This window comes from Erythrolamprus reginae, chromosome 1 (assembly GCF_031021105.1).
Source record: "Erythrolamprus reginae isolate rEryReg1 chromosome 1, rEryReg1.hap1, whole genome shotgun sequence".
NCBI classification, from domain to species: Eukaryota; Metazoa; Chordata; class Lepidosauria; order Squamata; family Dipsadidae; genus Erythrolamprus; species Erythrolamprus reginae.
The window spans coordinates 291,132,273-291,158,826 of record NC_091950.1 but is presented as its reverse complement, the minus strand read 5'-3'; the positions used below and the strand labels follow the sequence as shown (position 1 = coordinate 291,158,826).

Genomic DNA, 26,554 nt, shown 5'->3' with positions numbered 1-26,554 from the left:
AAACAAGGTAGTTTCTTATGCTATAAATTCAGTGTTCAGCAGCTATATTTGCTTTGGTACTACTGTAGCTTGAATACAAGCTCACTGTCCATGAAAAAAAAATGACATTATGTCAGTTTCTGGTTAATTGTGATTATGCTCCTTCCTTCCTCCCTTTTAATCTTTTTTTTTAAAAAAATAACATACCTCTAATACCTATTAATCAATGTTTTATTTCGACACACATAGTTCTGTATCTCTGTCCCACTGCAGCTCTTGAATATTTCAGTGAGAAAGACAGTGACAGGGTTGGCCTAAAACCAGAGCTGGAGATAAAAGTAGGATCATCCCTCATCATTTCTTTTCTTAATTGATTCGAAGAGCTGCTTCTTGGGGGAACGATGCATACACACCAGGGCCGTTTCTAGAATTCCAAAAGTCTCTTATTCAGTGTTTCAAAAGGCCTACAAGCCCTCTTATACACGCGGGAAAAATAAGGGCCGCCCGCAGCCTTCACACGTTACACCTGTTACACCGACGTGTGGCGTTCTCTTGTGGATTCTCAGCCCGCCTCCGGTCGATCACGCACCCAAAAGCTTGACTGAGGTGGCGGTATGATCCCTCTCCTCCACTCCACCTCTTTTCCCCCCGTTCTCCCCATTTCCGAAATAGGTAATTCGCTTTGGCGGGCGAAAGTCACTCGCCCCACCAAAGAGAAGCAAGGTTGCTCCCTCTCTCCCCTCAGATAGACGCTGGGCCAAGCCAGCTGCAATTTGTCTCTTTCCAGAGGGCTGAAGGCGGCGGCGGCGGCGACAGCTGCAACGCCCCCGCTTTCCCATTCTGTTGCGCACGCACGAGCCCGGCTTGCTTTCACCCACATTCCTCGCCGCCGGGTTTCGGAGGCGGGGAAGGAAAGGAGGAAGCGCCGAGTGCCGGGGAGCGAAGTCCGGACCTCCACCAGCGGGAATCCCGCAGCCAACCCCTCCCTCTCCCCCAAAGCCCCTTCCTTCCTTCCCCGGCAGTGCCGGCGCCGCTGCCCCGCGGCCCTCCGGAAGGCGCACCCTGGGACGAGCGCTCGCCTTCGCAGGCGCGCACGGTCGAGAGGGGGCCGGAGCCCGGAGTCTCCACCTCCTTCGGCCTCGGACTCCGCCCCGAAAGCTGCCGACGGCGAGTTGGGCTCGCGAAGCGGGTTGAAGCGGGCAGGAGGAAGAGGCTGTGGCGGGTAGACGGGCTCCTTCCTTCGCCTTCCTCCCCCCTGCTGCCGCGCGGGCGATTGTTTCCCTCGGTTCCGAAACGGGGAGGCTGCGCTGAGGGGAAAGGCGGGCTTCGCGCTGCAAACCGGGGAAGACCCTCCAGCTTTGCAGGCAATGGTCCACGCTCGCCGCTTTGCTCGTCCCCTCTCTCCCCCCCTGGCTTGGAAGCTTTTGTTCTCTCCAGTTCGGGGCACCAGAGAGCTACCTGCCGCCGCCGCTACTCCTGCCTCCCGACGCCAGGAAAGTTCGAGGAGAAAACCGCCTCGGGTCCGACCTCCTTTTGGGCTGCGGCGCCTTCAGTTTGGTGAGGTTTAAACCTCGGGCGGGGGCTGGAGGGAAAAAGGAAAAGGCACCGTGGCTGTAGGCAAGGAGCGGCGGGACGAGCAGGCGAGCTTTGGGAGCGGGGAGGCGGGGGGAGAGAAAGGGGGTCTCTGGGCAGGTCGATTGGAGTGGGGATTGTGGAGACTGCGATCACTTCGATCTACTTTTTCTCCGACGTTAAAATTCAGGTCTCCTGCTGGCTTTTGGGGAGGGGTGGGGGGACAGTGTAGATTACTTAGTCCTTAAGACTTTAACCGATCAATAGAGTTGGAAGGGACCTTGCAGGTCATCTAGTCCAACCCCCTGCCCAAACGGGAGATCCTACATCTGCTGCAAGAGGAATAAGACACACAGAGACACACGGAAAGTTGAGATTTTTCAGCCGTCTGGGGATTTCGAAAAACGGTAAATGAACGAAGAAGGGGGCTGGATCAGATACGGAATGCGAGGTAAGGCGATCGTGTGGTTGCGATGCCTAACACGCCGAGTTGCTTTTAAAAAAGCGTGCAGCGCCGTTGTAGGGATCCGGATTCCTAAATTCCCGAGCCGATTTCTAAATGGCGAAGGTTTTTTTTGAGTGTAGTTCGATGCTCCTGGCCAAGGGCTACCTACCTGTGGCTAAACCTCTGGGAAGTTTAAACGGCGTGATTTGATGTGTCCCAGGTTTGCGACTGGCTTCAGCAACTAAGCTATTGGCTATGCGGGGAATCTGTCTGCCCCGCCTGTAATTAATTAGGCTGTATTAAACTCCAGTGATCCTTTGGTTATCATAAGTAATGAATAACGTGTGTGCCTACGCATGCACTTGTGGTTTTTCTAAAAAGTCAGTGTTACAAATTAAACAGGTATTTCGATTGAACCTGTAGCTAATATCTGGTAAAAAACGTGTTTATTATTTCTGTGCCTTTTCTGTGCTGGTGAACTGAGAATTGAGGAATGAAATATAAGTGTTCTGTTTTAAAAAATGCTACAACTAGGGTTTTGTGGGTTTTTTGTTTTTTTAAAAGCTTTCAAATTTCAAGGCTATTCAGAAATACTGTCTCTGAAAAATTGACAGGTTTGACCACACTTTAAAAGTTTTTAAAAATTATGTTTCATTTCTTTCAAGAATCCTAGTTTCCTGAAGTCTTGGTAAAGGTACAGAGATGCAACCAGAGTCAACAATTGTTTCATTAACCCTTTCCTTCTTTCCTCCCCTTTCCTGCTATTTTCCTAATGGTGCTCATATAGAAAAATAAATCATCCAGAATCCAGGTTCATATACAGCAGACTTTCCTAGCTTGATGTTCTCAAGATGTGTTTGATTATTATTTACACCAGAGTCACTTGTAAATATGCAGACTTAAATTCCCGGAATTCTCCAACTAGCATTCCTGTGCACATTTTCAAGTGGCACACTGATTTACACCAACCCTCACAGTATCCTAAGAATGCAGGGAGTAATAGTTTGTTATACCCAAAGAGTGTCAGATTGGTAAAAGTCTAAAATAGAAAGGGCTGCCTATTGTCTTGCCAGCAATACTGTAAAGAATAAGCAATATCCCAAATTTACATTTTCACCATCTCTTGGTTGTTCCTTATCACAATTTTCTAGTCTTCTCTTTATTCTGGACTAGATCAGCTGAATCATGCATGACTGGAAGTTAGTAGCGTTAGCCAGTGTCTATACATGCTTGTTTGGAAGTCAAATCACTGGGACATTTAAGAAGGAGACCAATGGTGTAATTCATTTTTTTTTACTACTGGTTCTGTGGGTGTGGCTTGGTGGGTGTGGCAGGGGAAGGATACTGTAAAGTCTCCATTCCCACCCCACTCCAGGGGAAGGTTACTGCAAAATCCCCATTTCCTCCCAATCAGCTGGGACTTGGGAGGCAGAGAATAAATAGGGTGATATTTACCCGTTGTCCGAAATACTTAAAATTTCTGCTACCAGTTCTCCAGGACTGGCTAGAACCTGCTGAAACTCACCTCTGAAAGGGACAGTTTATTTAAGAACACATCTCTAGGCTGCTATGTGAATATATAAATATCTGTGTGTCCCACACCTCTTTCTGGGATAAAACATATTTTATTAGTTTTATCAGAATCTATTTAAAGTTTAAAGAATATGAGCTTGGATGTTTATTTAGGGTGGCAGAGGATTGTCAAATTTGCTCCTCTAGAGAAGTTAATGAGATACAAGACACAATCATTTAGTTTTCTTGTTAGCAATAGTTTTTGGTTTTTAAAAACTTTTCAGTCTGTTCTACAGCTTTGAGATTTCCTTTTCCTCAAAGAGATACTGGCCAATCCAGCCTGCCTAGTTTTTCTTAGATAGCAGCAATGTTCCCTCTAATTTTTTTTGGTGTGGGCGGAAAAGTATAATGTCTGAGTGGCACATTTTCATGCCTGGGCATGGATCGGTTAGAAACCCGGTCATTAAGCAAATCTGGCTTCTACCCCCCTCCCCCATTGTCTTTGCTTGTGAGATGGTCGCAAAAGGGGGTCACATGCCCTCAAGACACAGCAACAGTCATAAATATAAAACAGCGGCCAAGTTTTGATCACATGATTGTGGGGCTGCTGTGATGGTTGTAAGTGTGAAAAAGGGGCATGTCATTTTTTTCAGGGCCGTTGCGACTTTGAACGGTCAGTAAATGAACCGTTGTAAGTTGAGGACAACCTGCCTTCTCCCCTAGATATTTTATGTGGAGCTTCAAAATGGATTCCTGATCTGCTTCTAAAAGAGTGCACTTGTCAGACAGATAATCCTCGACTTCTGTTCTGACCCCAATGGAGGGCAACGTTTTTATCCTCTGAGTAAGACAGTTATTAAATGAGTTCTGCCTCACTTTACCACCTTTCTTGCCACAGTCGTTATGTGAATCCCTGCAGTTAATTGTCAGAAGATCCCAAAAGATGTTCACATAACCCTGGGACATTGCCACCATCATAACTACGGACCAGTTGTCAAGTGTCCAAAGTTTGATCCAATAACCCCTTTATTTTTCTAACAAAGTCCTTCCTTCCTAGAAGGAAGAATAGAAAGAATAAAATGGAAAAGGGGATTAAAAGGAGATACAAAAAGAAAAGAAAAGAAAGGGGTTTGGTTCAAAGTTCTGCTCAGATTAAAGAAATTGGAATTTGAGAAGGGTAGATTAAGCTTGGAGTATTGTTATGTTTGCTCTTTTTAAAACTTTAATTATTTTTTTCTATTTAGATATATGAATTTAGGAATTGCTGATCTGTTTTAATAAAGTTAGAAGTATTGATTATAATAAGATATGTAGCAGGTGATACTGATTTGGATTAATGCATGCATGGAATTGTTTAGAATTTTTGGGGAGATTAATGATGTCAATGATTTTTAATTAATTGAAATTAGAGAATATTTAGGTTTTTTTCCTTTTTTATCTTTTCTCAAATTGACTGAAATTTAAGATTAATAATTAAGTAAGAAATGTAGATAAGTATTAATTGGATAAATGTTAGATGGGCTGAAATACTTTTTAAATTTGGGATTAGGTAAATGTACTATTTAGAGGGGGGGAGTCTGAAATTCGTATATGTTTATGTTTTGTTTTTAATTTATTTTTGTTGACCTCTGATTGGCTATACAAGATTTTCTTGGTTTATAGAAAATGTATAAAGAAAGAAGGAAGCACTTTGGCATAATGGTTAATAAGTTAGAAATATAATTGATGTACTTTTTGAAGGAACATTATGGAGGGAATTTAATTTAAAAAATGTATATGACTGGATGACAAAATTAGAAAAAAACCTTTTACAACTTTTTTGATTATTGATATTAGTTACTAACAAAATACTACATTTTATTCAAGGAAAATTAGATGGTATACTGTATTGTTTGTATGTTGAGAGAAAAATTTTAAAATTTTTACCCCCCCCCCAAAAAAGTCTTTCCTTCCTCTGTCCCTCCATTCATTTCTTCCTTCCTTCTTTCCTTCCTTCCTTCCATTTCTCCTTCCTTCCCACCCTCCTTCCTTCCTCTCCACTTCTCTCTCTCCCTTTTCCCCCTCTCTCATTGTTTCCCTCCAGGTCTCTCTCATTTCTGTGTACTTCTCCCTCTCTCCCTCCTTCTCTCTCTCATTTCTTTCTCCCTTTTTGCTCTCATTTCTCTCACTTTCATTTCTGTTTTTATCTCTCTTTCCTCTCCCTTTTTCTTTCTCTCGTCATAATCCAGAAGTAGGGGCTGCAGGACCCAGAGGGAGATGCAGGAAGAGGCAGGCTCTCTTCCAGTAGGGGGTGCGGCTGCAGTGGCAGTGGCAGAGTCCGCCTCCCCACCAGGCAAAGAGCCGTTTTCTTCATGGAGGGGCCAGCCCCCTCCGTCACCCTCCTCTCGGCGCCGGTCAATCGCCATCCAGCAGAAGGGAGGAGGAGGAGAAAGATAGGCGACCTCACAGAGGGGAGCTGAGGAGGAGCGATCCGCGCTTTCATAAGCTTTCCCTGCTGGATGGCGATTGACCGGCGCCAAGAGGCCTGCATCTTCCCACGCCTCCCTCTGGAGGTGTGAACGGCTCACTCAGATGCAGTGAGATCTCTGGGGAGACCTGGGGAGGGTCATCCACCCACCTATGCTTATGCCTTGCTCCCCGAGTGCGCCCGCCACACCCAGTGCTCCCCTTCTTTCCATGTTGCCCTTAAAAGAAAAAAAGAAAATAATAATAATAATAATAATAATAATAATAATAATAATAATTTATTAGATTTGTATGCCATCCCTCTCGGAAGACTCGGGGCGGCTCACAACAACGATAAAAACAATATTATACTGGCACAAATCTAATATTAAAAAACACTAAAAACCCTATCATAATTAAAAACCAAACAGCACATACATACCAAACATAAATTATAATAAGCCCTGGGGAAAGGTGTCTCAAATCCCCCATGCCTGGCGGTATAGGTGGGTCTTAAGTAGTTTACGGAAGACAAGGAGGGTGGGCGAAGTTCTAATCTCCGGGGGGAGTTGATTCCAGAGGGCCGGGGCCGCCACAGAGAAGGCTCTTCCCCTGGGGCCCGCCAGACTACATTGTTTAGTCGACAGGACCCGGAGAAGGCCAACTCTATGGGACCTTGTCGGCTGCTGGGATTTGTGTGGTAGCAGGCGGTTCTTTCTCTCTCTCTCTTTCGCCGCAACCTGCTTCTTCCTAGGCAACCATTTCCTTCCGCCACTGCTGCCGATCAAGATGGGTGGAGAGACAGGGGCGGAGCAGGGAGGAGCCAGACGCGAGCGGTGAGGCGTGACTGCGCACATGTTGAAAGTGCTGCGCTAAGATTTCCCATTGCCTGCGCATGCACGAATGTGCATCTTATAGGAAACAGTGCATAGCAGATGGCAGAACCTAGTTCAACTCACCTGTGACATATTAGATCCTAAATGTGAGCTTTTTAAAAGCATCCATACACATTGTTTGAATAAATTAGTAGATTTTGTTAATGGCTGAATCACACATTCAGTTAAACATATTGAACTAATGGCTTAAGTTGGTTGAGGAATGAGGTGCAGGAACAAATGACTTTTCAAACGATTAGGAAATATAAGCTACTTCAAATAATTTATCTTTTTAAGAAGTTACCATCCTTTAAAAAAAATTCATCATGAAACAAATAGCAAGGAATATGGATCTTATTAGAAACATTTGGGTTTGGGAGGTAGCTCTTTTAAAAGGAGCTGGAATTCTTTCAAAGGGAAATGAAAAGTGAAATACAGTGATCCCTCGATTAGTGCGGTCTCGATTAGTGCGAAACGCTATACCACGGTTTTTCAAAAAATATTAATTAAAAAATACTCCACGGTTTTTTTGCTATACCATGGTTTTTCCCACCGGATGACGTCATACGTCATCACCAAGAGTCACTTCTCTGTCTCTTTCTCTTTCTTTCCTGTCATTCTCTGCTTCAATCATTTTCTCATTTCTCTTTTTTTCTCCCCTTTTTTCTATCATTTCTCTCTCTCTTCCTTCCACTCTTCTCTCTCTCTCTTTCTTCCTCTCTCTCACTCTCTTCCTTCCTTTCTCATCTTTCTTTCTCTCTCTCTTTCTCTCTCTTGCTTCTTCCTCTCACACTCTCTTCCTCCCTCTCTCATCTCTTTCTTTCCTTCTCTCTCTTTCTCTATCTCTCCCCCTCTTGCTCTCGAGCGGCCGGGCGGGTGAACGGGCGAGCGAGCGAGCGGCCGGCTGGGCGGGTGAACGGCGGGCGGGTGTTGGGGGGGTGGGGGCAGCCGACATTCAAAGCAATCTTTGTCGGCTTCCGCACTTTCGTTGCTCCCCGGCTCCACCATCTGTGCATGCGTGGTCATGGAAAAAGGGCGCGCATGCGCAGATGGTGTTTTTACTTCCGCACCACTATACCGCGGAAAATCGATTAGTGCGGGAGGTCTTGGAACGTAACCCCCGCACTAATCGAGGGATCACTGTATTTATATTCCTCTTTTAGAATACTATATATTTAGAAGAGGATTTATTTAGAAGAGTATTATTTTGATCAGTTTTCATCTCTCATACCCTTCACAAAGAGCACCAGGTTGGGTAAGGCTGCCGAATATTTTATGTCTTCTGAAGGGACTTCATATTGTTTATATTTATTGCAGTGGTATTCTTGTTGGATGAGTTATATCGGTTCCACATAGGTTTGTTCTAACCTGATTCATTGAATAAGCCGGAGCATCTCGGTTAATATAACATTATTAAAAATCATGGTTTATAAGCCACAGCAATTGGCCTATCTGTTACATTATGCTGGAGAAAACATATCATGGCATTTAAATCTGCTTCACTTTTTTCTTCCTTGGAAGGAAGACAAAATCTGCAGAAATATTAAAGGTATCTCAAATTTATTTATCTTTAAAAATACCCAGCACCAAATGAGTTTCTTGCTATATATCATAAGACATTCCAAGAAATTATGTTTGCACTTAAGCACAAGTAATAAATGAGATCAAAAAATGCCAGATACCTCCTTCAAAGAAATAAAAGTTTCTTGCCATGAGGAAGGATTTATCAGGCACTGCTGAATTTTATTCATTACTTGACCTTTCTAATATGCAAAGGATAATATCAAATGTATTTTGAATGCTGTTAATGAAATAAGAAAATGGATGAATAATGATGAGACCAGTTTGAGAAGAGATTATTTAGACCAGGCCTGTCAAACTGGTGGTCCACTGGCCAGATACCTAATGCACAGGCCACACCCAATTCAGTCTCTATAAAGGCAAAGTCGGACATGTCACATGATGCAATCAAGTTTGACACCCGTGATTTAGACCTAAGAGCATGATAGAGAAACCCCAAATAACTTGCCATGCTTTGATTATTTGGGACAGGATAGAGTAGAGAGAAATTGTGACAGGCCTTCAAGATTCTGAAATTCTGGAGTTCCTGTTTCTTGCCCTTATCTATCTCAAAGACTGAAACTTTGAAATTTTTACTGGTATATTCACAATTTTGAGGAAGATGAACTGAATTTTGAATTTCTTATCTGAGTATGTATAAAGAATAAGAACCTAAAGTAATGGTCGATTTACTTAGGTTTTCTTTTAAAATGCATTTGAAGAAAGGAGGTATCTCCTTCCTTATTTATCTTGGCATTATAGTCTTTCACAAGAAGGTTATGACAAGAAAATAAGGTGTCAGGAATCAAACCAGCAAATCAAAAATTGAAATTAATGATGTAACTAACCCTTATTCATTTAAAGGTTTCTTTAGAATCAATAATGGAACGCCTACAGCAATACATTTTAGTGTGAGAATATTGGATTAATAAGAGCAAGACTCATATACTTCAAAGGAATTTAACTTAAGAATATAACAAGTTCAGTATTCCTGTTAAAGGAATTAAGTACAGGTAGTCCTCAAACTATGGCCACAATTGAGCCCAACATTTCTGCTACTAAGTGAGACATTTGTTAAGTGGGCTTTGCCCCATTTTACTACTTTTCTTGCCACAGCTGTTAAGTAAATCATTATAGTTGTCTAATTAGTAATGCAGTTGTTAAATGAATGTAGCTTCCCCACTGACTGCTTATCAGAAAGTGAGAAAATGTGATTACATGATCTCTGGGCTCTGCAACTGTTATGAATATAAATCAGTTGCCAAGCAGCTGAATTTTGATCATGTGACCAACGGACATAAGTGTGAAAAATAAGTCACTCTTTAAAGTGCCATTGTAGTTTTAAAGTGCCACTAAACAGACTGTTGTAAGTTGAGGACTATCTGTATCTGGGAAGTTATACAAACCAATAAAGAACAATTCAGAAAAAATATTCATAGACTTGGAAAAATATGAAACGTATTTTAAAATGATGAAAATTACTGCTTAGGAAAAATAGCAGCAATAAAATGAATGTATTACTAGATTCTATTTTTTATTTCAAATGATCCTAATAAGAATTGAAGACATGATATTAAATAAGTGTCAGAAACAAATAATTATATGGTTGAAAGGAAGACCAAGAATTAACCGTAAGATTTTACAAGACTTAAAAGAATAGGGTAGACAGTCGGAATTAAATTTAAACTGTACTCTCAGTCTATAATATGGATCACGGATTGGATTAAATCACATTACAAAGGGTTATTTTTGGTGAGACAGCAATATTCACAGACGGTTTACATAAATATATTTGTCTTGATAGAAACAGAAGTGCACAACCAAATAGAAATAATTCAACCATAAATAGAAATTAAAAGTATGTAAAAGCACAGAAAAATCAATTTAAAGTAAACACAACTTGACTTGGTATCATATAGCTATTTTCATAGAATAGAATAGAATAGAATAGAATAGAATTCTTTATTGGCCAAGTGTGATTGGACTCACAAAGAATTTGTCTTGGTGCATATGCTCTCAGTGTAGATAAAAGAAAATATAGATTTGTCAAGAATCGTGTGGTACAACACTTAATGATTGTCATAGGGGTCAAATAAGCAATGAAGAAACAATAGCTATTTTCATGAAAGTGAATTTCACTCCTTTCCAAAATATTAAGATAATTCATATGGGCCACTAGACCTAATAATAAAATGAAGATGAAACATTTGAGATTCTTACTTCAGAATTAAAAGAATTACCTTACTTTTTAAAATATCTTAAAATAAACAGTATTATCCAAAGGAAATTATAAAAGTAGATGGAATAGTTAGATACCTGACTGGATTTGAAAAACATATAACACCAAATTCAGAACACTTATAAATTGTTATTGAAGCACTACTCAGAAATTAAATAAGTTAAAGACATTATGATTAAATTGAATTTAAACAGGACAATAAACACAACAATGTATTCCAGCAGAAGACAACTGTTAAATCTACCAGGATTGTTATATCTAGAGAAAGCTGGTACGTTTTACTGTGAATGTGTTCCATGGATGGGTTCCACTTATCTTCATCACCGGTTCACATTGTGACATTTTGCATGCGTTCCCCCGTGCAATTCTGTTTCCATGATTGCTCAGTAGCTATAATCAGCCCAAAACACAGCTGAGGAGCTGATCAGCTGTGCTTTGGGTGAAGGAATAAAGCTAAGTATAAACCCGGGGGCGGGCAGGAGGACCCTTTTTCAAGCAATAGCTGAGGAAACAAACTTCCAAACAGTTAAAAAATCAGAAAAAAATGGCGGTTCGCACGGACTAGCACTGACTGAACCAGATCTGTGATGACATTGTAACATTACCAATGGGTTGCTACCGGTTTGGGCGATTTGGTCCGAACCAGAAGGAACCCACCCCTGGTGCGTTCTCTAAGTAATGAGTGTAAAAATTCTAAAAATTATTAGAAAGTCAATAACCAGGTCTGATCATTTATGTCTGATGGCGGGGATGTAAAGAAAATTCTGTAAATGTATTTATTATAGAATGAAACAAAAGTTAAAGGTTGATTTCCACTTCTTGCCAACTAAGTTTCTATTAGGCATTAGTAAACTTTCCTTCCTACAAATATATATTGAATAAGCTCTGTATATGATAATGCCTGCCAGGACATTTTATTCTTTTTATTGGAAATCACACATCATTTTCTCTTAGAAGAATTACTAATTAAACTGTGGGAGTATATATCAATGTCAAAAAACTTGGTTTCTACTTGAATCATTATATAAGAATGGAATGTTTGGTTTTATAGAACACTTTCTTAATAGTTCCTTTTTATGTTGGCCCTTGGGTTAATTATTGAATATTTTACCTAATAATAGTTTTAATACGGTATTTTAAATTAATACTACTAATTCTTAGTATATGGTATTGTCACCTTGACATTTTATTTTATTTTATATTGCTTGTAAATATATTTTTTCTGTATGTCATCTTGATAGTGTTTTTAAATATGCACTGCAATAAATAACAAAATGAATAAAAAATATTAATAAAAGAAAAGAGACAGCCTGCAAGAGGCCTGTTCTGAATGAGATATATAGTACATAGGGCTGAAGTCTGTACCAGTGCATATCTTTAAAAAAAAAAATAGATTTCTGTACCATATGCAAAAATGTGACCTGCTTTTGGGTTCAGATATAAAGTTTAGATATGTATATTCTTTCCTTTTTTCTTGTTTGCTTTCTGAAAGGTAGAGTGCAAAGTTTAGTGTATGTATTCAATTTCAAGATTAGATGCCTCTTTTGGACATTTGGGATATTTTAAGGTATGATTTAAAGACACAACATATTTACAGGCAGAATATATCCAAGTTTTGACCATCCCTAGATCAGAAAAGCATGTAAATTCCTCATAGGGAATCCTGTAAAATTTCCCTATACTTTAGCGGGAGTGGGATGGAGACTAGTGGCATCTTGTTGTGAGCCGCCCTGAGTCTTCAGAGAGGGGCGGCATACAAATCTAATAAATAATAATAATAATAATAATAATAATAATAATAATTATTATTATTATTATTATTATTATTATTATTATCAACATGGAATCCTAAAATCTTTTGTTATTTGTTCCTCTTTATCTTCAGTCCCGGAATACAGAACTGAACTAGCACCACCCTAAGCTTATTGATGAGGTCTGATTGACTGGTGGCAGATATCATGACATCATTAAAGTAGGGCACTACCTCTTGTAGTCCTTGGAGTAGCCTCTCCATTATGGACTGAAAAATGCCTGGGGCAATGCTGGAGGCGCTTGTATTTAAACGCTCTCCGGTGGGTGACAGTGGCCTTAGCCATGGCTGTGGCCTTATCCACCAGGAACTGCTGATAAGCTTGTGCAAGGACCAGTTTAGCACACACAGAGGCAAGCCCAAGAAATGCAGGATGTGCTGAACGACTGGCACTGGTTAAGGGTTGGCTTGTAGAGCTTTATTAAAGGTCCCATTATAATCCGCATAAATCCTAATAGACCCGCCCTACTTCAGGAGAATCTGAATCTTTATAAGGCTGAGGTCTGAGGGAAGTTTTAGAAATGTTTTATATATTGTATTTTTATTGAAATCTTGTAAGCCGCCCAAATCCACGCAGAGGGGTGGCATGTAAGTAAATAAGTAAGTAAATAAAACACATCCAAGTTTTCATCCTCTTTGGGGGTAAAAAGGTGTGTCCAAAAGATTGAAGATATTTAAGAAGTCTTAACTTATATCAACTTGTTTAAACTGCAGAATTCAAGTTATTTCCAGTCTGTAAAGCAGCTTGCTTTTAATATTTCATAGAATGCAAAAACACCCCAAACCATTACATTACAGTTTACAGTATATGTTATAAATGAATGTAGCCTAAACTTGAAGATTCTAAGTTTTGTTTCCCAATATTTTGTTCTTCATCAAAACATTTATGGCATTTTCTTATTTCTTTCCTACACATTTTCACTGTTTGTTTATTTATTTACATATTTATTTCTGTCTTCTTTAACATTGCAAAATTTAAGGGACATGCTATGATTATACAGCATCTTTTTATTCCATTCTGAAAGGAAATTTATATATTTATATGTTGTGGTTAGCTCTGGCCCAGCTCCTGCCCCAAGGAATGTGGAGGTGGATGTGGGGGAGGCATCCACATGCCACAGGCCTGTTTTGCTCCCAGTAGAATCTGCGGATGAAGTCTCCTCTGACCAAGGAAGCTTGAGTGACAGGAAAGAGGAGAGTTTGGCAGACAGCCCATGAGGAGATCAGTCATCTGTATCATCCCTGGATTCTGAACAAGAATTAATGACACATCCATGCATGCGTAGAGTTATGCATAGGAGACAACAACTGAAGGATTATTACAAGAGAAAATGAGGCCACCTGTGGTTGGGTGGGGCTGCTGTAATTAGTGCTACAGATAAAAGTGCAGCCTGGTGTTTTAGCCTCATGGCAGTTTATCTGATTCATTGTTTCGTCAAGATCGTGGTTTTTGCTGTTCAGGATTGTCTGTGTGGACTCTCTGGACTTTAGAATTGGACTCAATTTCCCAGTTATTGGGTGAGCAATTGGACTGCATTTAACCTGTGCCTTGTGTGTACCAGAAAATCCCTTTGACATTTAAAAAGAGAGCTGTTTCTGTTTTGCAGGAGAGGCGGAGTAACGACACGGACACAAGAGCTGGATTTAAAACTGGGTCATTTTTATTAAATAAATTTGCATAATTTATTTAAACAAATTAGCATAATTAGCATAATTAACTATAACCCTAAACTGGACCCGCAGGGTCAAACAATTGCTTCCAGGGCGGAAAATGACGTCAGAAAAACTTCTGGGGCAACTTATGGGCGTAGCTCCATGCTAATCCAGGTGAGGGACCCCTCCCTCACCTGAGACATTGCCATGCACTTGCATGTGGGAGGTCCGCCGGCAGAACATTTATACAAGGAGCCCTTTCGTAGAGCAAAATCTTTGGATACTATTCAAAATATTTACCATTTGTTTACATTATTATTTGTTGTAATTTGCAACTTTAAGAACAGTCAAGCTATATAAATGTTTAAGAGAAGGATACTCAGACAAGGGTGCAAGGACATTAATCATAGGCTAAGTGCTTGGAATCTCTCATTTCTGAGGAAAATATTTTTATATTGACATCTTTCATTTGAATAACTAAAAGTACATAAGAACAGAAATTGCCTTTTTCAGAGCATATATTCCTTGTGCAATATCATTAACATAATGAAGAAGAAAGAAAGAATTTGGAAAGACAGAGTCCAGCAGATTATAATGTAAAAGGTAAAAGTAGTTCACAGAATGATGAATTTCCTTGTACAGTGTTCCCTCGATTTTCGCGGGTTCGAACTTCGCGAAAAGTCTATACCACGGTTTTTCAAAAATATTAATTAAAAAATACTTCACGAGTTTTTTCCCTATACCGTGGTTTTTCTCGCCCAATGACGTCATATGTCATCGCCAAACTTTCGTCCACCTTTAATAAATATTTTTTAAATAAACTTTAATAAATAAATATGGTGAGTAAAAATCTAAATGGTTGCTAAGGGAATGGGAAATTGTAATTTAGGGGTTTAAAGTGTTAAGGGAAGGCTTGTGATATTGTTCATAGCCAAAAATAGTTTATTTACTTCCGCATCTCTACTTTGCGGAAATTCAACTTTCGCGGGCGGTCTTGGAACGCATCCCCCACGAAAATTGAGGGAACACTGTACAGCACTTTAAAAAGCCAGAGTGTATGACTCCCTTTCTAACTTTCTGACTTCCATTCAAAGGTAATGTAGATATTTCTAATTATTAATGTTTCAATTAATATTCAATAATGTTAGAGTGTACAATAGCTGAGAAGGCTGTTTTGATATGTGATTATTTGGTATTCTAACATGTACAATATTATGGATGCATTACTGTTGCATATGAATGTCACATATTTCAAAATGAGAATTTATCAAACTCAAATTCAACCCTAGATTCAGAAAGTAGATTACTGATAGGAAAATGTGACGAGCCAGTGATTAAGTGCAAATGATGGACACTATAATCTAACACCTTTGGTGTATAGCTGCTGTATCAAAAAAATGAAAAGATGACGATACTTGATTGCTTCTTCTCCCTGGCTATGATTTTAAGTGCTGAAATTTCTGCTGGCAAAAAGTTTAAAATCTTAGTTGGATATGACAAATTTAAATCAAATAGAGAAAATTAAAAAATAAAAATTAGCTAAGAAGGTTTCCCCAAAAGCCATTACTGAAATTGATTCAGGATCTGGATTCAAGGTTGGCTAAACAATATTTTGGTATGCAACAGCATCTGCTTTGAACATGCAGAACAGATTTACGGACAACATAAAGAAGGAATGTGACAAAGAAGTTGAAGCAGATAAATGGGCAATAAAAGTGGGATGAAGTTCATAGAAGAGCTCTATAAACCAGGAACCAGAGAACTGTAAAATAGAAGCTATTGTAAAGAGCAGCTCAATGAGTGCTTTTGAAACTGAGGTTTTTCTTTTAAAAACCTGTGAAGAGGTGGTTGTTGAAAGACAACCCTTTTGCAGTGAGCTGAATAGTTATTTCTCTTCTAGCTATAATAATTTATGTGGAGCTGACTTTGAAAATGATATTTTTATGCTTAGAAAGCTGTCATATCATAGTCTGCTGTTGCAGGTTTGCGGATTCAGAATCAGTTTCACTCTGTAAAGTCATATTCCTCTAAGCCTTTATTTCATAAAGAACAAGGACAATTCACTTTTGTTGACTACAATATGTAGCTTACAGTGTTATGTGTTTGGCAGGGATAGATGTACAACATCTCAAATCACCCTGAAACGTTAGTCAGACTGGCTATGAACTCTCGGATCATGGAGAACTAATCTTCCTATTTATTTTATTAGCACAATTAATTATTTTTAGTATATATTATTTTTAGTTGACTTCTAATATAGATAGGAAGGTGGTAGTAAAATTTAAAAACCCACAGCCAGATGGATTAAAGTGTTGCTAAGGAAACAGACTTGGAAAAGAAGTGTCAGAAGAAGGTCCAGAAAATATCAGGCTGTTTGGAGCTGGTATTTTAAACCCATGTAGACAGATAAATCAAAACTGGAAAATATCTCAGTTTGTAAACATTTTTTTAATTGTATAATTATGCAAAATTCAGACACATCACATGTAAGACATAGGAAGGAATGGCAGAATTATTAAACTATTACAGCAATCCTGATGAATGAACATCTAGCCTTGGTTTCTACTATTGGGAATATAGTCTTGGTGTCCAAACCAAATTACCTTTCCTCACAATTTAAACTCATGGTTTTTTTGGCCTATCTTCTGGAACAACTCTAAATAGTTCTGTCTGGTCTTTTATAAGATAGCCATTAAGATATCGAATCCAAATGTTATGCTTTTCCATAATCATCTCTTCTTCGGGCTCAACATACTCAGTGCCTCCAAATGTTCATTTTTTTTCTTCCTGACCTGTTCCAGTTTACCAATGTCCTTGAGCAGAGCTCAAATATGGATGTTCTAGGTCTTGTCTTATCAATGCAGAATACAGAAGAATAATGACTTCTCTTGATCTTAATAATGTACTTCTCTTGATGCAACCTAGAATTGTATTTGCTTTTTTTTCTTGCAGCTGCTTTCTGTTACAAGTTCATATTTAGTTTGTGATCCATCAAGACACCCAGATTTCTTTGTATAGATTACTACCTAGTATGGTATCCCCTCCCCTCCAGCATTGATTTTTTTTAGAACTTCACATTTGCTGCTATTAAAATTCATCTTTCTTATTTCGGTTAATTATACCACATTGTCAAGATTCACCAGAACCTTGAAACTCTCCTTGCTGAATGCTATTCCCCCATTTTGGTGCCATTTACAAATTTGTTCACATTTTCTGACTCCTTCCTTTATTATCAAAATCTAATGTCATAATTCTTACACAATAGTCATGTTTAGTAGGTAAATCGTTCTTTTTTTCCCCCCTAAGAAACTTTGGACTTAATTAATTTGCCAGTTTGGCAACTTGGAAAAACTAAAATTTTAGGCAGGAAAAAAATTACCAACAATAATAAAATAGATTTACATTTTTTAAGGTCTAGGCAAGATCTCTAGATAAAAAGTCAGTAATAGAAACTATAAAATTCATCCTTTATGTACATGGAATTTCAGCAATTGATTGTAGTCTTCTTGCTGCAGTTGTATAGAGGATAATACAGTACAATGTGAAAACTTGTAATCATTGTTTTAAATTAAATGTTTCTCTGGAAGTTTTCTCCTTTTTTATTTTTACAATTTTTATGCATCATTTGTTTTTGGAAACAAACAAAGAACAAAGTCTGGATCAAAAGTAGCCACAAGAAAAAGTAAATTTTATTTTTTTCTCCTCCTTCAAAATTATCACTTCTATTTTTACCTTTCCTTCCAAATAGGCAATATTTTTTTAAAAAGTTTCTAGTTTTACAGTTTTACAGTTTCTTTCTCCTCTATTAATAACTCATAGATTAACAATGAGAATTAACAGGGTCAATATCCTGTGTTTATTACTATCTTTTTGTGATTTGAATCCAGTACAGTTGAATTAATATTTGTTAAGTGAATACCTCTGAATTTAAAATTCTGCAATAATTTTCTTTAAAAATGGTAAGGAGAGCCTTTTAGTCTGGCCTTTTCATTAGATTTCATAGCATAGTGGTTAGAAGGATAACTCAGTCCATTTGTAAAAATAACCAGAAAAGTATATGGAATAAACCCAGAGATAGAATGCTCTGCTAAGATTATTCTTCATTACAGTTTAATTTAAGATAAAAATCCATGTTAAAGAAGTGCCCCATCAGTTGAATTAAATAAGGTTGCATAGGAATTAATTAAATACTGTATTACCAGGAGGAAAATATTTAGAAATCATTTTTTCTTGCAAAATAAAGAACAGCATCTGTACAATTAGATGGACAATCACATTACTTTGCTTCACAGAGTTCATATAACAATGTGTGTGGCAACATGTGACCTATGCCAGCGAGGTAAGTTGAGACACACTCCTGATTGCCAAGAGAGAGCAGGCCAGAGTATTAATCAGTTCCAGGGAAAACCCCCCACAAAACTGTCTCCATCTGTATTATATGACTGCAGTATGCACACAGATACTTAGCTGCAGAAATTCTGTATGGCCAATAAACAAGATGGGTCACCAGAACTTCTGTTTTTGAGTGGATTGTTTGCTATGTACATCTTTTTTTAAACCTAAAACTTATAATATGTAAGCATATCCTTAAGTGCTGAAGAATCATTTCAGTAAAACTGTGGGTCTTCTATGCTAACATGAATATATTTGAATGTGCCATAATATGCTAGGAATCTTGCTGGCTAAAAGCAAAAATATGCTTCCAAACTGTCATACTAGCTAATATGTAACAGTAAAGGAATAGAAAAGTTGATGAAGGCTTATTTTCCCCTTATCGTTTCCATTTACAACATACCTACCTTAGTATATAATTTATATACACATGCCTACAAAACATGTATGGAAAGTTTTGAAGGAATGTCTTGGTTGAAATAATTATTTGATTCCAAAGATATTAGACTGAATCAATCCTGTTTAATCATGCACTACTGTATATCATTGTGTTTTGCAGAGATTCAAGGATGATTCAGATATTCAGTCATTCTTTTGGCTTTGCAAATTTTAATCTGTTGCAGCTTTCCCTCTAAAGAGGGATGAGGAGCAATTGAGCATGTGGGGAACAATTTGATCCTGCTGCAAAATCCCCATGCCCACCCCACTCCAGGGGAAGGGTACTACAAAATCCCCATTCCCTCCCCACTCCTGGGGGAAGAATATTGCAAAATCTCCATTCCCAACCCACCTGGCTCTGGGGCTAGCCAGAGGTGGTATTTGCCAGTTCTACAAACTACTCAAAATTTCTGTTACTGGTCCTCCAGAACCTGTCAGAACCTGCTGAATTTCACTCCTGGTGTGTCCCCTTTGACATGTATATGTTCGCCATCACTGTCCTAGTTCATATGTTAGGATTAAAGCATATGAACAAATGGAATTTATTTATTTTTGTACTTGCCATTCTTTACCTGAATTATTTGTTACTCTTTTATAGTAGTCCCCTGCGGATGATTGCTATTACTATATACAGTAATACCTCGTCTTACGAACTTAATTGGTTCTGGAAGTAGGTTCGCAAAGTGAAAAGTTTGTAAGATGAAACATTGTTTCCCAAAGGAAACAATGTAAAAGCGATTAATGCGTGCAAAAAGAAAAAAAAATGCAAAATGGCGCTCCGCTGGGTGACGCCGCCCGACTGTCACCTTTTAAAACAGCCGGGGGCTTCTCGGCGTTCTCCTGAACGCCGAACCCAGAAGTTCGGGTTCGGGTTCAGGTTCCGGAGGCCGCCGAGAAGCGCCCGGCTGTTTCAGAAGGTTACAGCTGGGTGGCGGCGCTCGGCAGCGCGTTTTCGGACGATCTGGAGGCTAGGGAATTCTAGGGAATTCTATGGGCGGAGCTTTCACACACAAAGACGTCACGGTGACAGCCGGGCGGTGGCAATTCTCGGCGGCCTCCTGAACCTGAACCCGAAAAGTTTGGGTTTGGGAGAACGCCGAGAAGCCCCCCGGCTGTTTTAAAAGGTGACAGCCAGGCGGCGGCTCCCAGTGGAGCGCCATTTTGCGATCTGCGGTGGGTTCGTAAGCTGAAAAAAGTTTGTAAGAAGAGGCAAAAAATTTCCGAACCCTGGGTTCGTATCACGAGGGGTTCATATCACGAGGGGTTCGTACCACAAGGGGTTCGTATTACAAGCGGTTCGTATCACAAGGTACCACTATACTTTTGTCACTGCTTGCTGAATTATTTCATCCTATGCCTTTTGTGGGCCTCTTACCAGAAATTTCCATGCTGATTTATTCCACCATGAATTAAATGAAAATGTAATGTAAATTATGATACTATGTATTTTTTCATGGTTTAAAGCAGGGGTGTCAAACTCGTGATGACACATCGTCATGTGACTGGGGCCAGCGCATGATGCATCTAGCCTGCAGGCCACAAATTTGACACTCTTGGTCTAAAGCAAACTTTGGCTGAAATTCCTCTAAAACAATTTCCTTCATCTCAGTCAAATTTCAAAATGTTTCTCTGCTGGGGTTATATATGCTGTTAATTATTAACTTGAACTCATGTTATATTAGCATTGATATTCAAATAAACTGAGCTGTAAAACAGGACTGAGAAAAAATGTATATGAGGAGAAACAATACTTACAGCAGATTGATTTTAACTGCAATGGATTTTCTAAAACTAAATTTGTAACTGTAAAAGAATATAACATGACATGAAACATATTCTTTATGTAATCAAGTGGATAGCCTTTGATCGGAGTGATCAATAATAGTTGTACATATTTCTAACATCACTGTACTTGAACATAATACAGTGGTACCTCTACCTACAAACGCCTCTACTTACAAACTTTTCTAGATAAGAACCAGGTGTTCAAGATTTTTTTGCCTCTTTTCAAGAACCATTTTCCACTCACAAACCCGAGCCTCCAAAACTGCAACTGGAAAAAACAGGGAGAAGCCTTCATGGGTCCTCTCTATGAATCTCCTGGGAGGAAACAGGGCCGGAAAAGGTGGGGAGAAGCCTCTGTGGGGCCTCTTTAGGAATCTCCTGGGAGGAAACAGGGCCGGAAAAGGCAGGGAGAAGCCTCCATGGGGCCTCTCTAGTAATCTCCTGGGAGGAAATGGCCTCCACCCTCCCTGTGGTTTCCCCAATTGCACACATTATTTGCTTTTACATTGATTCCTATGGGAAAAATTGCTTCTTCTTACAAACTTTTCTACTTAAGACCTTGGTCACGGAACAAATTAAGTTGGTAAGTAAAGGTACTACTGTAGTTCCATATGAAAATGAACAATAAAATTAAGATTTTGAATGAAATAATATTGACTATCAAGATAATAACTTAGTATTTGATTATTTGTATATATTGAGTACTCTTCTACTAAATTTATATTCCATTGTATTTGCAAATGTAAGTATACTTGATTGTAAGAAAAAAAAACAAGTATTACTATTCCTTAATAAACATGTGGAATGAGTATCTTTTCCCCAAGCATATTCATAATAATTTATGTAATTTTTATTTGACAGTCCTCTGTACTTTTTGTCTGGCTTACTGTCTATAAGATACATGTGTATCAGCAGGATGTATACATGTGCATAAAAATTAATAACCTTTGTAATGAAAGGTAATAATATATAGTGAAATATATTATTTACATTAGATGCCCTTAATAATATACCAAAATTCTATTGTATTGATTTCCTTTCTGGATGGGTCCTGAATAATTTTAACATGTGGGTCCACTTCTAAAAAGCAGGAAACAGCAGACAAATGAAGCTAAAAATGGGATCAGTGTTGACAATCACCTCACAAATTGATTATCTGAAATAATTTACAATATAATACATAAACGTTCTCACACAAAGTTGATCTTCAACAACTGTTTTGTTTCTTCTCTATTCTCATCCTATCCTCCCAAGCTTCCTGCAGTTCAAGAGATACTTCCTTTCTCGTCCAGGTGAACTTCAATCCAGCACCCACATCCAGCACCATCTGTAACCTGCTCTGCTGATTTGTTTGCATGCAGCTGTATCATGTGGTTTCCTGCACTGCTGCTCTAAGAATTATGGGTACTGTATCATATAATTCCTTACTCTCTAAGACTGTATGCACATGTGTGTATGATCCATATGCTTGTTCTCATGAAAGTGCTCTGGAAACAGTGAATGGAGCTGACGAGGGCCACATGCGTCCTCCGTTTTTTGCTGGCTGAGGGTTGCAGGAGGCGGTCACGGTCAAAAGTGGAGCCTGGGGTGTGTCTCACATGGCTGCCCCAAGCTCCGTTTTTACTGGCAGAGGATTACAGAAGGCGGTTGTGGCTGAAACCAAAGCTCAGGAGGACCATGCGTGGCCTCCCAGTGTTCTGTTTTTTTGCTGGCAGAGGGTTGCAGGAGGCCATTGCGGCTGAAAACGGAGCCTTGATGAGTGAAGTTAAGCTGGCCACCCAGTTCCCCGAGGTCAGACACAACCCTGATGTGGCCCTCAATGAAATTGTGTTTGACACCCTTGCTGTAGTTTTATAAGCGAACCAATGAAGTTTAGATCTGATCTCCTCTATTTTTTTTGTATAATAAGTCAGATGACGATTTCTTCTGAAATGAGTCTATTCAAATATATCTTAGATAGTTATGTCCCTAACGTAAACCCTATTGCCTCAAGATAGACAGGGATGTCAATTTTATTGTACCCATGTTGTGCATTGACAATAAAGATTTGATTTGATTTGGAAGCAGGTAGGCAGACATGCAATTGTCATCTTAGACATGTACGTGAAAAAGAGGTTTGACTTTAGAAGTATAACTGGAAGCCATACAGAGTAAGATGGGCAGCTGTCTAAATGTTTTAAATAAATAAACTGATCTTGTGAACTTTGTACCTGATCAGATTAAGGCAGGCTAAAGCATATGTTATGAAAACTACATGAATACAGTGGATTGGGAATGGACAGAAATAAAGGAAAATCAATTAATCAATCAACCAATCAATCAATCCATTAATTAATTAATAGGAATAAGTTTGAGTTCACATTATGCATGATTCCTTTCTTTTTAAACAAGGATGTGTCACGCGCAGCACACCCACCCTGGCTCCACAAAGCAAAAACCGCCACAATACATTACGTGATGTGATTGAGTTTGACACCCGTGTTTGAGACCATCCTCATCACATGGGCATCTGCCTCTCCTGGAGCACAGCCTAAATTCATCTATTTTTCACCTAAACAACTACACATATTTACATGCATATCTATTGGCAGAAATACAACATGCATATATGCATATGCTGTTTTTGTTCACATAAATGCCCTTCTCTTCACCACCACCTTCCTCAGCCCTCTGAGTGCATTGCCCAGATCGGCCATAGTTGCTTCGCACCAGCTGATAGGAAAAGAGGTTTCTTTTTTATTAAAAGTTTAGTGGTAAAACCATGATTAATGGTCATTGCCTTCTCATGCCTAGAGATATATTTTGAGGAAAGATTTGGTGGCAAGCTGCAATCCAATTTTTCTTTCAAATTATATACAGGTAATCTTCACCTTACCACACTTTGTTTAGTGACTGTTCAAAGTTACAACGGCACTGGAGAAAGTGACTTATGACCTTTTTTCTCCCACATTTACGACTGTTGGAGCATCTCTATGGTCATGTGATCAAAAACCAGATGCTTGGTAAATGACTTGTATTTGTGAAAATTGCTATGTCCGGGGGATCATGTGATCTCCTTTTATGAACCTTCTGACAAGCAAAGTCAATGGGGGAAGCCTGGTTCACTTAATCTTACTGGACTTCCGGTTTGGACCGGAGCTGCTGCAGAGGCTTCGGGACAGGGCTCTGTCTCCGAGGCCCCCTTCACCCCTCCAAAGGTTACCCCCAGCGATCGGACCGGGCCCGGATGGACCAGTCCTAGAAAAGGGGGTTCTCCTGCACCCAAATTGATTCATTTAACAGCTGTGGAAAGGAAGGTCGTAAAATGGGACAAAACTCATTTAAATATCTCACTTAGCAACGGATGTGTTGGGTTCAATTGTGACCCTGCATTGAGGAGTACCTGTACACTCCATTTAAATATTTGACAGTGCTGGAGGAAATGCTGAACACATTTTTTTGTCCATGGCAATATTGGTGTATTAAGTAATATAATATTTTGTTTTAACATTTTAATTCCTATTAATTTTTTTTCCAGATCAAACAACTGCCATGAAGGGTACAAGTCAACCTTCCTTCCTCTGGATATGTCATTATAATTTCCCCAAGGGCCCTGAATCATGACATCATCTTATTTATTAAAATGCCTTGAAGTCTCTTTCTTTCCTCTGCTGAAGTGATGGTTTTCCCCGCCACGCTGATACCAGCTCATCCTGTGTCATTAAACACAACTTTTATTGTCTATGAACATGCCCATGTCAATATTACCACTCCCTTGATCTTGGTTCAAAAGGGCACAGCTCAGCTACTGAAATACCATTTGGATGCCATGGTTACTACTGAGGTTGCTCCTTTGACAATCAACAGTACACCTGTCCTCCTGTTACAAGGCTTCACAAGCTTAAGTCTACCACTCCAGATCATCCTTTCTGCTTTCATGATATTTATTTTCCTTGTTTCTTTCGTTGGCAACCTGGTCGTCTGCCTTATGGTTTATCGGAAGACTGCAATGCGATCTGCCATTAACATTCTCCTAGCTAGCTTGGCGTTTGCAGACATGTTGCTCGCTGTGCTGAACATGCCTTTTGCCCTGATAACCATCATCACTAGCCAGTGGATTTTTGGGGATGTCTTCTGCAGAGTCTCTGCCATGTTCTTCTGGCTGTTTGTCATCGAAGGAGTTGCCATACTACTCATCATCAGCATTGACAGATTCCTTATAATAGTTCAAAGGCAGGACAAGCTAAACCCTTACCGAGCAAAAGTCCTCATCGCTGCTTCGTGGCTCGTGGCCTTTGTTGTGGCTTTTCCACTCTCTGTGGGGAACCCCAGCCTACAGATACCTTCCAAAGCACCTCAGTGTGTATTTGGCTACACAACAAATCCGGGTTACCGCGCCTATGTAGTAGTGGTGGCTTTGGTCTCCTTTTTCATTCCATTTCTCGTAATGTTATATTCTTTTATGGGCATCCTCAATACCGTACGGCACAATGCAATTCGTATCCATAGCCACCCAGATAGCATATGCCTCAGTCAAGCTAGTAAACTTGGTCTCATGAGCCTCCAGAGACCCTTTCAAATGAATATTGATATGAGCTTTAAAACTCGTGCCTTCACTACCATATTGATTTTGTTCATTGTCTTCATAATTTGCTGGGCCCCCTTCACCACCTACAGCCTTATTGCCACATTTAACAGCCACTTTTATCACAAGCACAACTTTTTTGAGATAAGCACCTGGCTCCTTTGGCTCTGCTACCTCAAGTCTGCTCTGAACCCACTCATCTACTACTGGAGAATCAAGAAATTTCACGATGCGTGTTTGGACTTAGTGCCCAAGTACTTCAAGTTTTTACCACAGCTACCTGGTCAAGCTAGAAGACGTATCCGACCTAGTGCTGTTTATGTGTGCGGGGAGCACCGGTCAGTAGTGTAAGCCTCACAGCAAATGGACATTTTTTCTGATATATGCCTGTTTTAGTGGGTTTTTTTTTTAAAAAATGGCTTCTTTAGCTGTCAGATTTCTAATTTTAGAATTCACATTCAGCTTTAAGAAGATGTTAGTTGAGCTTTTCTACCAGACTATAACTATATTATGTTGTTGACCATCTACTAAAGAAGTTATGTATACATGGGGGACGAATTGTGTGTATAGGGCAAAGCTTTCTATTGCAATGGCTTTTGCTGCAGAAAGAGACCAGTTGAAAAGCCATTTTCCTTTTCCACAGACAGAGTTGCAAAATGTAAGCTTCGAAGAATCCCTGTACCGTTTCCACAGTTATTCCCTCCATGTATATCTAGCTCTTTATGGATTGTATGCCATTGCTTCCCTGATTCGGTGATGGAAAGAAAAACTCATTTTGGATGTACGTCAGGTGATCTTAAGCACTGGTAACCATTTCATTTCCTTGTAGATATTGTTAATGCTGCTATTTTATGGTACATTTAGATGAATACATAATAGGCTTTGTTTTTTCAAACAAATGTTGCTGCATAAATGAGCCAAAATATTTGCATTTAATTAATTATTTGCAAGAGGTTGCAGTGACATTAAGGGGGAAAAACATATTCATGCACTTTAAACAGAACTGGGTGGAGGGGAGTCAGTGACCTTTTTTTTTCTTCTCTCTGCAAGGTTTTTGATTCTTCCACCAGTTTTGCAGTGTTTTGGAATGATGCTATAACATACTTTGTTTTCAGAACTATTTTATAGTCCTTTTTGAGTTTACTTGAATGTCAGAAGTATGTAGTGTAAATTCATTTAGATGAAGACACTTAAGTAACACTTATTACAACACAGAGGAATTAAAGTGCTTTAAATCCTTCTAAAGTCAAAAGGAATTAAACTGAATTCCAGTTACTTAAAAACA

General features: G+C 39.2%; 1 protein-coding gene across 7 annotated transcripts; it reads left to right on the top strand.

Annotated features, from left to right (window-relative positions):
• Positions 1-836: 836 nt before the first annotated feature.
• On the top strand, positions 837-26,554 carry GPR63 (G protein-coupled receptor 63). Of its 7 annotated transcripts, XM_070733241.1 has the most exons (5): positions 837-1,536; positions 3,170-3,272; positions 7,992-8,083; positions 21,970-22,109; positions 24,223-26,554. In XM_070733241.1, the coding sequence occupies exon 5, from the start codon at positions 24,364-24,366 to the stop codon at positions 25,618-25,620; it is 1,257 nt and encodes a 418-aa protein (XP_070589342.1). In that variant the 5' UTR covers positions 837-1,536; positions 3,170-3,272; positions 7,992-8,083; positions 21,970-22,109; positions 24,223-24,363; the 3' UTR covers positions 25,621-26,554. The 7 variants fall into 7 exon arrangements, with proteins under 7 accessions (XP_070589342.1, XP_070589343.1, XP_070589344.1 ...); XM_070733242.1 differs by lacking the exon at positions 3,170-3,272; XM_070733243.1 differs by lacking the exons at positions 3,170-3,272; positions 7,992-8,083 and having other exon boundaries at positions 21,998-22,109.